Source organism: Oncorhynchus kisutch, linkage group LG17 (assembly GCF_002021735.2).
Source record: "Oncorhynchus kisutch isolate 150728-3 linkage group LG17, Okis_V2, whole genome shotgun sequence".
In the NCBI taxonomy this organism is placed as follows: Eukaryota; Metazoa; Chordata; class Actinopteri; order Salmoniformes; family Salmonidae; genus Oncorhynchus; species Oncorhynchus kisutch.
In genome coordinates, this window is record NC_034190.2 from 40,770,378 (window position 1) to 40,785,315 (window position 14,938).

Here is a 14,938-nt window from a genome sequence, read left to right on the forward strand (position 1 = left end):
TGTTAACAGTGGCACAGCACAGACGCAAAACAAAAATAGCACACAGACCAAACAGACACAATAAACACGATATAGGAGGGGAACACTTAGTACAGGAAGCTAGAAGCTAATGAGACATACAACAGGCGACGCACAAAAGCTCTGCAGACGACCAAATATTGACACAATGCAGAGACGGAGAGAACACATGAGAACAGCAGACACAGCACACATATCGCAGATTTTAGAAAATACACAAGGATTTCACAAGCGCATACAGCAAAACATGCATCATCCATCCAGATCCACACAGGGCTCAAGGTTAACAGTCTCGGGGGATGTGCTGACGTACAGTATGTTATGTAAACCACCCCGGACGGTGAAATGTGGCGAGGAAGAATCACCCCACTGAGGGTGCTAATCCCCCCCCTCATCACACACACACATACACGTATGTACACACTCATGCTAATAAGCACCACAGGAGGTTGGTGGGACCTTAATTGGGAGGACGAGCTTGTGGTAGTGGCCGGAACGGAATTAAGGGGACAGTATCAAATATATAAAACCAATGGTTTCCATGTGTTTGATGCCAATCCATTTACTCCGTTCCAGCCATTATTACGAGCCGTCCTCCCCTCAGCAGCCTCCACTGGCACACACACACACACAGACACATAACCTTCCCTGTTCAATAACAAGGAGTCAGCCGAGGTGCGTCTAATGGGACAGAAGGTCATTAAGGGCAGCTCCTGGGTGAGTCTGGTTTCCTGGTCGACCTTGACTTGGGGGACCTGAGAGAGTAGAGTGACTCCCTCACGTTTTCCTTATCCCCTCCGCCCCCTCCAGTGAGACAAAAATTTGAAGGCTAATTCCATCCTGAAGATGCAAATTTGACATTCATTTCTCTATTCTTTTTTTGTTGTTGTTGACCTTTTACCTCCCCACTCAGAGATCAGAGATTGGACAGACAGACCGCCACACACAGTGACATTCAGATGGAGGGAAAACAACTGCAGTGCCAAAGCCAGAGAGCCAGAGCCCACTACTTTCCCAGTTCTCTCTCCCTCATTAGTCTGAATAAGAGACATGGGTGTCACAGTTCCCCATCCATCAACAGTCACTAGGCAGGCCCTGGCTGATGCGTGGGCCTTTTGACATGGCCAAAGCTCTGTGCTGCTCTGTCTCAGAGTCTTCCTACAGTACAGCCCCTCACCAATATGATTGAAGTTACTGGAAATGGAAACTGTCAGTGTAATTTAACATGGCATGCCTGCACAATTCATTAGGGGCCTGCAGAGAGAGAACGAGAGAGATAGAGAGAGAACGAGAGAGAACGAGAGAGAACGAGAGAGAACGAGAGAGATAGAGAGAGAACGAGAGAGAACGAGAGAGAACGAGAGAGAGAGAGAGAGAGAGATGGTGATGGTTGTGGGGGACAGATGGCCAAAAAGAAACAGACAGACAGACAGACAGACAGACAGACAGACAGACATAGTGACAAGCCAGCGACAGCCAGAAACGGGATGAGAAAAGTCAAACCCGCGACCGCGAGCCTCACTCCAAGCTCCTGCGTGATTAGTCTGTTGTTAATTACCAAGCACACAACACGATCGACCCTATTTGTTTGTTACCATCGCCGGCCAGTCGAGATCCTAACAGACGGTACCAGCAGCGCTAACTCTTAATTACGTTGCAAGACCTTCTTAGTGTGGTAGAAATGTAAACTCACACAGACTGGAGCTCTAAGCCCCGAATATGTAACTCTGCTACGGTGGGAGGGTACCTTAATCGTGTTACAGTTTCTAGTGAATTAAAGATAGCCTGGCTGGTGGTGCTTTCGTTCGCTACTGTGTGTGCGTTACACAGTAAGGCCGTTGTGAGGCGGAGGATTCATGCGTGTTTAGAAAGCCAAACCTACATACAGATGTGCATGAATTACCCCTAGCAATGTTCCTTCACGCATAAATTCTATCTTATTCTCCCCATCTAATTGTACGCAGGCTAAATGCATACATTATGATAGTATAGTGCTATGAACAAAATCACATGATGTGGCTTATTTCGTTTATTGGATATGCCCTGTGTGTGTGAATGTGAAAATAAACTGTTTCATTGGCAGGAGAATGGCAGGGACAGGCTCGTCATTCAATGTGATTTGAAGTCCCTTAGATTTAATATAGCTCCTACTTCACTGCATGGTTAAGGTTGGCACTCGTGGTCTTTTCCTGCTGGTTCGGCCGGAGGGGAAACTCACAGTTCAGTTTGCAGGCTGTCAGGGGAAATTGCCCTCTCATGCATCGTGAAGGATGATAGGTAGAGGAAAATGATGGCAGAGAAATCACCCCTGAAAATACATGGTCAAGGGGTCATCTCCTTTAAATGTTGCGGAAACGACGAAATAGAAGGCGTCCACCACAGTGAAATGATAAGAAAATACTGTCGTAGACTGTAATATTTGACGTGTGTATATACAGCATACATGATATTATAAATACCTCACATGCGAATCGTAGTCAGACTAAGTAATTAGCCCATTGAATGAATTATCTTTATCTGCTATTCCATAATATAAATAGCAATATGCAGAAGACTATGGTTGAGTTACAGTAATAGGCAAGGAAGAAATGTCTGAGAATGGAATTCTAAGTAGAAGTGTATTTAATTACTTGGACAAATGAACTGATTCACATACAAGGCATCAACTTAAGTTACAAAGCATTAACAAGCATTTACAAGGAATTATTCTAAGCATGGTCAGAGTGAGAGAGAGAGAGAGAGAGAGAGATTGTGCCATGGCCGATAGCTGATGGGAGAAGAGAGAGAGAAAGAATCTCACCACAGCAGGCCAGGAACAAATAAGAGAGAGAGAAAGAGAGATTGTGCCATGGCCGGTAGCTGATGGGAGAAGAGAGAGAGAAAGAATCTCACCACAGCAGGCCAGGAACAGATAAGAGAGAGAGAGAGATTGTGCCATGGCCGATAGCTGATGGGAGAAGAGAGAGAGAAAGAATCTCATCACAGCAGGCCAGGAACAAATAAGAGAGAGAGAGCAACCATCTGAGAGGTTTGGATCCAAAACCGGAGTTGTTTCTCAGAGGTGTGACAACGGGGATTGGCAAGACCAACACAGAGAAAGAGCTGGTCTGCCCTACATGGTCAAGAAGTCTCTCCTCTCCTTTAAAATTGTGTTGATACGCCAAAGTCCACCAACCACACAGAATACTAAGAAGAGTGTCGGTTGGGGATCATGAAACCTCCGGTGATAAGACTGTCTATGAGCAAGCTGTTAGTGGAGCGTAGATTTAAACATAATCTATAATGTGTGTCGTCAGGGCCGTGCATGATGGCAGAGAGGGGAGACAAGGGAGGGGTAGGGAGGAGGGCCGGAGATTGCTGGCATTGATGAATCTAATCCCAGAGTTAATTGGTATGACTGATTAAGACAAATTGAAATGGGGTGGCTGAATCAGTGGTTCGCACGGAAGGAAGGAAGGGCTGGGAGAGCTCTACTGCAAGCCCACAACATATTCCACCAAAGAAACAAACACACGCGCGTGTGTGTGTGTGTGTGTGTGTGTGTGTGTGTGTGTGTGTGTGTGTGTGTGTGTGTGTGTGTGTACACACACTGAAACACATTCACATAGCATGACAGGTAATCAGGGAAAGAGAGAGCCCATGTCGTAAGCCATTTTGTCAGACATAAGCAACTTATGTTGCTAAGTACATTGCTGTTCCACGATATAGACGTGGAATCTACAGATTAGGCCTCTACACTGTAGGTAGAACTGCTAACCACATGAAGTCATAGCCGAAAATACACCGATTTTCAACACTATCCAGCTTTGCCCTGCATGGCTTCAATGTAAGACATGTTCTGGGCATAACTGTTCTTTCGCTGACCAAATGGGTAAACTAGTGCAACGCGCTCCTTCACCTGGCTATCTATCTATCTGTGATGGTGGAATCAGGGTCCTTTGAAAAGGCTCTCCCTCGGCCTGTTAATGGACGCAGATCAATTGAGGGAGACAGGGAGCGACTTGGCACAGTTGCCACATCAAAGGGACTCTAATAACGGCACACTGTGGCCATTATTGAGTCTGAAAAGCCGTATTTATATTTATTTATATTCGCTTCAAAGCGAAGCAACGGCAGCATCGAGCGTATTGAGACTGAAGGCCTTCGCTTCATTTGAAATGGACTCATTTGAGCTCAGGGCCACTGCTAGGCAATTTGGTAACCAAACAGAGAGCTATTCACAAATAAAGCCCCAATTTCTACCTTAATTGGAATGTTACTGTCTGCGTTCGTATTGCCTATTGAGCACCATTCAAACTACAGACAGGATTGTATAATGACAGACACTCTAACAGAAATCCCGTACCAGTTCAAAGTCGCTTTGTGCTAACAGTATTGGGATGGCGATGTGTGTCAATGTCCATTAAAAGTTGCTGTGACTCTCTCTCCCCTAGAGGGAGGGTGGCAGACCAGACACTCTCTCCCTCTGATAAGTTTGTAACTTTGTTCATTAATGCTGGCCTGTCTCCGGATGCAGCCGGCTGTCTGTTGTGACACTGTCTCTGCCAGATCTCCCTCTCCCCCTCCCTCTCTCACTCTTTTTCTCTTTCTCCCCTTCTCTCTTCCCCCCCCCCCCCCCCCTCTCTCTCTCTCTCTCTCTCTCTCTCTCTCTGCATGTCTTCACGCTGCTCGGTGAAATAATTTACCACATGCCGCGCTCCTCCAGATGATTGAAGCGTAATTAGAGTGCCGAGACGGTGCGAGCCAATGGCGGGGCGCGGGACTGAGAGCTAGTCAGATGGTCCGTCTCACTCGCGCTGGCTTTGCCCTTCAAAAGTATCAGTACGGGGAGGGAGGGCGAGAGGCGCGTTGCAGCTCAGCTGCGTTGATGCCGACGCGCTGCTGCATGCGGCGTCTATGCACATAATGCATTTGGAGAGAGAAAGAGAGAGGAATATACATGTGTAGGGGAACCTAGGGGGACTTTACCTCCTGTACGCTCAGTGATACTGTCATACTGTCAACTAGGGGACGAACGGGTTGATAAGGAGACAAGACAACACACCATGACAGAGGCATGAAGTATGCACAAAACATGCTGTTGTTTGTACATCTAAACGGTGTATTCAAAGACAGCCAGACAAATATTGGAGAGGAGGCCCTGGAAAACGGCAGTACTAGGCAACACCATAATCTCTACGACAACCCCGGTCTCGATGGCAACCACACTAAGCCTGGAAATGTGTTGATCATTACTACCTTCTGGCTGACACCATATGCTTTATGATAAACACAGCTCTCACACAGCTCGCAATGTCTTGCTGAACTGGGATAACACAACCCGGCTGCTGAGTCTGCACCGGTATCCTCTAGCCCCCCAATTATCTTTTCTTTCTGAATAGATTCCCACAGCCTGAAAAGAAGCCAAAGTTGACCTCAGCCTAAGGTGCAGCGCAGCTATATTAAGCTAGCCCAGCAATTCTCAGCCACAGCAACAATGGCGTCAGCCATCCGTTTGATTGGAGTCCAGAGGTCACCCTTCGTCTCGTTGAACTGTAAAGGGGCGTCAGTGCAGGAACTGTGTCAAAGAAGTCACCCTTAAAGGATAATAGGGTAATAATGAAAATCATACCACCGCTGACTGCCCAGACCACCCACAGGGAGCTTCCTTGCTGTTTGTATGAATATAAATGCAATATTGACAGGAAATTTCCCCTGAGAGATAGGAACGTCAATCTCCGTTATTCTACGTGCAGTGGGCTTTTGCCCTGACCGAGGCCCAAACATTACCGTAACAACTCCATGGGCCATTAAATGCCCGAATGGCGAACAGAGACGGCTGCCTGATGGGCCGGAGCTGAGCGTTGCCTAAACGTTTGGGATTCATTTCACGGAGGCGCTCTAATGGCGTTTTTGGCGTATTTCCCCCCTCACTCTAATGTGGACAGGAAGTGAAGGGCAAGTGGAGGCAGAAAGGGTAAACAGCCCAGAGGTAGAGAGGGTAAACCTGTTCCTGAATGTTACATGTCAATAACAACCTTAATAACCCTCCACATCCAAATGAACCATAGGCTCTCATTTTGGGCCTCTGCTATTACTGGAGAATAAACATGGCAATGTTAGCTCTGCAGGCAGTGAATTTAGGTTGAATACAGGGTGAATCTAAATATATATGAATTCTTGGGAGTGTGTAGTGTGTCCGTGTGATGTTGGGGATCCTGTGGCTAATCTGGGCTGGTTCAGGCAGCTTTGGCGAGGGAAAGAAAGAGAGAGAGAGACAGAGAGAAAGGGAGAGCTTTGTTTTCATTGCGGCAACCATAAGACAAACAACGACAAAGGTAGGGAGATCATTTGCATAAAGACTGGGTTGTTGTCTGAGAGCTAGCAGCTGTCAGGTGGAATTGCTTCTCCGACACTGACACCACAATCGAGGGCTCTCACCCCATAATTCAGTGTGATTGGCTCAAGGGGAAAATGGCAGCCTGCGGGGAGTTGAGGAGGAGAGCTCTTTGACAGGTTTGCATCGGCGATGGGAGACACGGACCGTTTACTTGTTATCCCTGTGTCTCTTTTTAGCATCTGTCTTCACGCAGGGAGAAAAAGCGTTCCGCACACAGTGACACGGCGGATGAAGTCTTCAGCAAGGTGTGAGGGCCCCTCCCTCCCCCACCCCACTCCACTGATGAACACACAGGCGCACACACACACACACACACACACACACACATACTCTCGCCCAAGCTGCTTCTTTGTTGGTGACTGACAGCGAGGGAGCCACAAGGAAGTGTCCATCAGGTACCTTCATTATGGTTCTCATCCTCCCTCATGCTGTCACAGTCGCCACCGGGGGAGGAGGAAATAAAACGAGACCAATGTTTCCTTGGTATTACCAATTCCGAGGGGGACATCCAGACAAAGGAAGAGGAAATAAAGAACCATTTCTCTTCCCTTCTCTTCTCTCCTCTTCCCTCCCTCGCAGCTGTGTTTAAAATAAGGCCCCTTTTAATAAAAGCCTTTTAATGGCACTGCGGCGAAAAGAAGGAGGGGCTTGATTACTCGGACGGTTTTATTTCATGATTTCAAAGCCTCCGGCTCTGATTCGCAATTCCGTTTGTGACTTTGTCGCGGGAGATCCACGTGACAAAACGGAGCCTTGGGAAGGGGAGAATGATAAGAACGAGCCCCAGCATGACCGTGTTCAGTCATCGGGGTGGCAGCCGTCGCCACAGTGATTTACACCTGCAGGATGTGATGGTGATGCTCACCTGGGTTCCCGTTCGATGCCTCTGGGTGGAACCAGTAGATGTTTCAAAGTCACAGCTACAGATAGGCAACGTTAATTATGGATGGGACTAAATTGCGCTCGTTGAATGTATGGCAGGCGAACACATGGTAGCCAGGAACGTGTTTAGGCGTGTATGTGGCTCTGTGTTTGTGTGGGAAAGAGACAACTAGCGAGAGATAGAGAGCAAGTAGAAGAGCGAGTGAGTAGACAGAGATACAGAGAGAGTCAATAAAAAGCAAAGGACCCCTTAATGTCTCTCAGACGTAGGATAAAAAGACAGGAGTAAAGTCATGTGGGGGGAAACCCCCTCCCACTACCCACAAAACACTGTTTAAAAGGTCAGCTGGGAATGTTGATTGACAAAAGAAAGCAATACAAAGAAAAGGCTTTCAATTAAATTGGGAAAGAGCATAGACCCTAATCTCTATTCTCTGTGTGTGGCCTCTTATAGATATTTGAGGAAGAACAGACATTTTGTGAAGAGATGAAATGGGTAAATTGTGCATTTGAGAGATGGCATACTCGAGCACCTAGCAGGAAATCATCTCTCCTAGCTGCTCCCATTATTTTCCAACACAATAATGGGGGTATAATCTTCATCATAATTTCTGGCATCGTCATCCTGACCATGATCATTATTGGAATTGTGAATAAAAATGGAAACATCTCTCTCATCTTGCTCCTCATCCTCACCACAGTTCTAATCAGCACCAATGCCAGCAGCATCAGTACAAGTGAAGTCTGATTTAAATGTTCAATTAAGCTTCTAGCTAGATGGCCTTATGGTATGGTATTTACTGTCTCAAGCTGTGGAGCTCACTGGGGTCTCTCATGTTCCAGCTCCTCTCATCTGCTTCCACTTTCACACAATCATATCAAAGAGCACCTGACAGGCGGCTATGCGCACTACAACCAGAGCACAGTCTAATTGACAGTGTCCACCACAGGGCACCAGCAGCAGGAGAAAGCATGTACGCACGCACACACACACACACATAATGGTGCTGAACTGTATATGGCCACAGCCCTGCCCGTCATACACTGTGTAGTAGTTAGGGAAGAGATGGGAGACAGAGCCATTGGAAACATAAAACATATTTAAACTCCCCTTCTGCAGGCTAGAGTGGCCTCCCACCATCTCACACACATTACCACACCACGGTCTGTTTCTGGGTCTGTATCTGGATAGGGGTCTGGGGATTTCTCTCCAAGACCATGCAACTTTAAATATTTTTATATTGTAGTGTATGCAATGGGTGTAAGTCATCGAAGGACCCTAGCATTCTAACAGCTCCTTACCTTGGCTAGTTGAGCCTATCTTATATTAGCCTATAGAGCAACGATGCTAACGTGCTAACAGTTCTTACCTTAGCCATTTGAGCCTGTCTTATATTAGCCTATAGAGCAACGATGCTAACGTGCTAACAGTTCTTACCTTAGCCATTTGAGCCTGTCTTATATTAGCCTATAGAGCAACGATGCTAACGTGCTAACAGTTCTTACCTTAGCCATTTGAGCCTGTCTTATATTAGCCTACTGAGCAACGATGCTAACGTGCTAACAGTTCTTACCTTAGCCATTTGAGCCTGTCTCATATTAGCCTACTGAGCAACGATGCTAACGTGCTAACAGTTCTTACCTTAGCCATTTGAGCCTGTCTCATATTAGCCTACTGAGCAACGATGCTAACGTGCTAACAGTTCTTACCTTAGCCATTTGAGCCTGCACCCCGGTGGCTTTGAGAGACGACACTGCCTTTTGTGCTGCAGCTGGGCTATCAAAGTCCACGAAGCCATATCCTGAAGAGAAAGGGAGAAGGAGAGAATGATGAAAAATTCAGGTGGAGTGAGACGAAGAGAGAGAATGACAGGGCTTGGTAATTGTAGCAGTAATAGGTGGGCAATATGACAACAGAGGCTGCCAGTTTTCATATCTTGTGAGCACTACATGGCTTGATAGTTAGCGGCTCTGACGTTCATATGGGGATGCTTAGGAATGCTAATTAGCCATAACGAACTCAAGCCAATGTATTTTATAGTCCTATGCTACATTATACAATGCTGAATATACACTGAGTACACCAAACATTAAGAACACCTGCTCTTTCCATGACATAGACTGACCAGGTGAATCCAGGTGAAAGATGTGATCCCTTATTGATGTTATTGGTGAAATCCACTTCAATCAGTGTAGATAAAGGGGAGACGGTTTAAATACACATTTTTAAGCCGTGAGTAAATTGAGACATGGATTATGTATGTGTGCCATTTAGAGGTTGAACGGGCAAGACAAAAAACGTAAGTGCCTTCGAACGGGGTACGGTAGTAGGTGCCAGGCACACCGTTTGTGTCAAGAACTGCAACGCTGATGGGTTTTTTCACGCTCAACAGAACCTGTGTATATCAAGAATGGTCCACAACCCAAAGCACATCCAGCCAATTTGACACAACTGTGGGAAGCATTGGAGTCAACATGGGCCAGCATCCCTGTGGAGCGCTTTTGACACCTTGTAGAGTCCATGTCCCGATAAATTTAGGCTGTTCTGAGGGCAAAAGGGGGGTGGGGGTTCCTAATATTTGGTATACTCAGTGTGGGCAACATTCTACAATGCTGAATATACACCCGTACTTTATAATCCTATAATCTATAATCCCCCCCCCCCCCCCGCAGGACGGTTGAGCTAACGTAGGCTAATGCGATTAGCATGAGGTTCTATATAACAAACAAAAATCCCAGGGCATAGACATATCTGACATGGGCAGAAAGTTTACATTTTTGTTAATCTAACTGCACTGTCCAATTTACAGTAGCTATTACAGTGAAATAATACCATGCTATTGTTTGAGGAGAGTGTACAATTATGAACTTGAAAATGTATTAATAAACCAATTAGGCACATTTGGGCAGTCTTGATACAACATTTTGAAGAGCTATGCAATGGTTCATTGGATCAGTCTACAACTTTGCACATGCCATCTAGTGGCCAAAATCTATATTGCGCCTGGGCTGGAATAATACATTATGGCCTTTCTCTTGCATTTCAAAGATGATGGTACATGATGTTTTTTTATTTGTATGATCTTTTACCAGATCGAATGTGTTGTTTTCTCTTACATTCATTTCACATTTCCACATACTTCAAAGTGTTTCCTTACAAATGGTATCAAGAATATGCATATCCTTGCTTCAGGTCCTGAGCTACAGCCAGTTAGATTTGGGTATGTCATTGGGAAAAAAATGGTTTGGATCCTTAAGAGGATACAATGCTGAATATACACCTGTATTTTATAGTCCTAGGCTACATTATACAATGCTGAATATATAATGTGTTTTATAGTCCTAGGCTACATTTTACAATGCTGTATTCTATAGTAAATGTTTTAAGCTCATTTTCCAACAAAACAAAAATAATCACAACAATGCACAGATAAAGTATTCACCAACATTCCAATTGTTATTTTTCCTTCTAACACAAGGAATCCCCTTCAAAACGGAAAACCCTTCAGCCCCTTGATATTTGAAGAGGCTGACGTTGGCCATCACGCTCCTCACACAGCCAACAACAGCCATTTCACTTCGCAGTGCTCTTAATTCTCTGTCCGGCAACAAACCTCTCAAAGGTTGACGGCATCGTACCAGAGCCTTCATTCGTTCCCTCTTCTCTCCCACGCCCTCTGGAAATTCATCAGTGGTGAAAAGACGAGAATGAATCTGCAGCGGTGATTTATGAGTTATTGTGATCCCGACATTCCCAGGGATGTATCAGCGGCGGGGTCGCATCGGTGTTAATTAAAATGTGGTTCCAGATTAAAAGCAGTCAATGGTGGCCTCTGGTCCACTGTTTCACAAGGAAAGTGTAATTAGAAGGGGATAATGGGGGGGAGCCGGGCCGAGCTGGTGTGGCTCCGCTTTACACACTGTTTCACACACACACACATGGGCGAGCACACAGAAACACACACACTCAAACACACCGACGTGTGTGTGGAGTTTCCTGCATTCGATAGAGGTAAAGGAGCGTGAAATAAAGGCAAAATCATAACCTGTGGTAGAACGGAATTGAGCTCCCTTCTGATTAACAACAGGAAGGTAAAATGAAGGAAAACTGACAAATGTTAATTAGGGAACACTACTGTAAGAGCTGGAGGTGAAATAAGGTTGAATTAAATCCTATTGCCAAAACAGATTGGATGGTTCTACCTAGCTGAGACGCAGTTAACCAGCTCATAAATATAATATTGAAGAGGTGAATGGCGAAGTATAAAAAGGAATGTTCAGTGGAAGAGGAACACGAAAGGGGTTTGAGAAACAAGACTGTTGACCTATATTCAGCAGAGGTAGGAGAGTACTGGTTCCTCAGAGCAGGGATTACCTGTACGGCACTGGGAAGTCACTGTGGTCGGCTCCATGCAGAGACCAAGGGCAAAAGGCCACAGCATTACGTCGCGACCTCAAAAGACCCGTGAATACCCAAACACAATTCCTGACAGAGAGAGTTCAACTGAACCCAGTTGCAGGAGTCAGGAGAGGACAATGTAGGTCAGCACAAGGAGAGGATAGTTCAATATGACAGACAGGGAAGTTGTCAATGACTGGAGTTACAGTATGCGTGTCAAACATGGTACAGCACAAGCAGTATTGTACTGGGGAGCCAACGTGCAAGCGTGTCTGTGTGCCTGCCATGAGAGTCATTCGGAAAGTACAAAACACTCTCTTCTAAAATGCTGAGAATACATCAGGGTCAGCAGACAACCTTTCACTCAATTCAAGCGTTTAAAAAAAGATATATCACACACAAACTGCACTCCACATGTTGTTATAAGGCAAGTAGGAGGAGGTGCAGTACAATATTTCTAATGATGGTTGTCTGGAATTACACCCATGGTGAGGGAATGGAGGAAGGCATCGCTTTGAAGTCGCAAACACATTCTGGTGGTACGCAAACAAAAAATCTATACCTGTCACTAAGAGCCGGCTCGACTTGATGGAGTAGACGTGCCACGTCTGATACGCAGCACATCCACAGCAGAAACAAATGTAAGCAGAATAAAGAGAAACATGAACTGTCTTATCGCATTTCCTGGGCCTGGTCTAACTGCTGCTGTCGAAATAAAGACAGAATAGCCGGTTAGGATGGTGAAGCCTAGACGCTCTGCAGAGCGCTGCTAGAGCCCAAGGCCCCTATGAAACGCAATACACTTTAGGCTAGACCGCTAATGCTAACCTACATAGCTACAATATCCTGAAACCAGATAAAGGACTTATTACAATGCACATATCAATGTATCAATCATGCATGCATCATTCATGCATTTCGCTATCAAATTATGTTAATCTTAATTACATCGGGGGAAATTTGCATATTTTATCTGCATAATAGTCTGGATCGTTTGGGCCCCCCCCACCCTCCTAAATTGATATTCCCATTTTGATACAGTATTTCCATTTTCATATTCTGCTAGCTCTAATGATCCTGTTTTGCATTGCATACTACTTTACAATAATACCATCAGCATGAATAATGGTTCAGTCACATGTTGGCAGAATTACAATAGTTACATGTAATCGCTTACATCCATGTGAGTCATCAAGGAGGCAGAGCAGCTGATGCACACATTGTTAATTACCGCGGTTACACACGTTAATGATTATCGAGAGCACTTGCATGCTGTAATAGAGCATATACATACAGCCACTCTAAACAATATTCATGCTGCTTTACATAGTGTCATAGAATTACAGTATTCCAAAAATGTGACACGACAGTCCAACGGGGGCAGATGACGTTTGTTCTTACTTCACAGTAGGGCCAAATAACCATTTCATTGTTTTAAGTCCCTTAATAAGGCTCCTGAACAGCTAATTAAATGTCCCCCCCCCTATTCTATGTTGCGGCTACTCTCTGCTTATTATCTATGCACAGCCACTTTAACTCTACCTATATGTACATATTACCTCAATTGCCTCGACTAACCGGTGCCCCCACACATTGACTCTGTACCGGTACCCCCCCTGTATAATTCCATACTATTGTTATTTTACTGCTGCTCTTTAATTATTAGTTACTTTTATTTTTTACTTATCTATTTTTTACTTAACACTTATTTTTCTTAAAACTGCATTATTGATAAGTAAGCATTTCACTGTAAGGTCTACACTTGTTGTATTCGGCGTGCGTGACAAATCAAATTTGATTTGATATAGGGAGAAAGACAGGATCCTTTCTGGCTGGCCATGATTGGCTGGCCATGATTGGCTGAGAGGAGGGGTTGACCATGCTGATGGTTGGCCATGCTTTCACATGTTAATTCTTAAAGAGTGTGTGAACGATGCTGAATGGGCGTAAACAAAGAAGAGCTCTCTAGCACTCAAAATATTTAAAACCTCTAGTGACTACCCATGCCGCATGCGGGTGCGTAATCATCGACTGACACTAATTAGCATAACGCAACGGACATAAATATTCCTAGAAAATATTCCTATTTATGAAAATCACAATGATATATATTGTATATCATATATTGAGACACGGCTTAGCCTTTTGTTAATCACCCTGTCATCTCAGATTTTCTAAATATGCTTTACAGCCAAAGCTAGACAAGCATTTGTGTAAGTTTACCGATAGCCTAGCATAGCATTTTGTCCAGCTAGCAGCAGGTAACTTGGTCACGGAAATCAGAAAAGCAATCAAATTAAATTGTTTACCTTTGATGAGCTTCGGATTTTTTCACTCACAAAACTCCCAGTTTAGATAGCAAATGTTCCTTTTTTCCAAAAATATTATTTTTGTAGGCGAAATAGCTCTTCACAAATTGTTCTTCACATTTGGCTGAGAAATCGCCTGGAAATTGCAGTCACGAAAATTCAAAAAAATATTCCAAATTAGCTCCATAATATCGACAGAAACATGGCAAACGTTGTTTATAATCAATCCTCAAGGTGTTTTTCAAATATCTATTCGATAATATAACCGCCGGGACAATTAGTTTTTCAGTAGGACCGATGGAATAATGGCTACCTCTGTATTTTACGCCAGAGTCACTCTGGGAGCCATCAGGTGACCACTTGCGCAATGTAGCCGCTTACGGGAATTCTTCAACATAAATGCGTAAAACTATGTCACAATGCTGTAGACACCTTCAGGAATACGGAGAAAGAGTAATCTGGTTGATAGCCCATTTACTGCTCAATAGGGACGCATTGGAACTCAGCGCTTTCAAAACATGAGGCACTTCCGGATTGGATTTTTCTCAGGCTTTTGCCTGCAACATCAGTTCTGTTATACTCACAGACAATATTTGTACAGTTTTGGAAACTTTAGAGTGTTTTCTATCCTAAGCTGTCAATTATATGCATATTCTAGCATCTTCTCCTGACAAAATATTCCGTTTACTTATGGGAACGTACATTTTCCAAAAAGGAAAATACTGCCCCCTAGTCACAAGCAGGATAACCTTACCATGCTTCCTCCAATCACAGTGTATGATATACCATTTTGGAGCTCTGAAACAAAGAAGAGCTCTCTAGCACTCAAAATCTTTCAAGGGCATTTCTCCTGCTTGTCGGAATGTGGGATAACACGTTTATCATATTTTAAAGCAGGGTAACCTTACCATGCTTCCTCCAATCACATATACCATTTTGGAGCTCTGAATT

The 14,938-nt window shown here is 44.6% G+C and overlaps 1 protein-coding gene across 1 annotated transcript in view; it reads right to left on the reverse strand.

Moving 5' to 3' along the window:
- LOC109906947 (RNA-binding motif, single-stranded-interacting protein 3) overlaps nt 1–14,938 on the reverse strand; it is a 228,496-nt gene that overhangs the window by 127,420 nt on the left and 86,138 nt on the right. Inside the window, exon 4 of the mRNA XM_031793820.1 lies at nt 8,990–9,081. Coding sequence (XP_031649680.1) covers nt 8,990–9,081 — 92 coding nt within the window. The remainder of the gene's footprint in view (nt 1–8,989; nt 9,082–14,938) is intronic.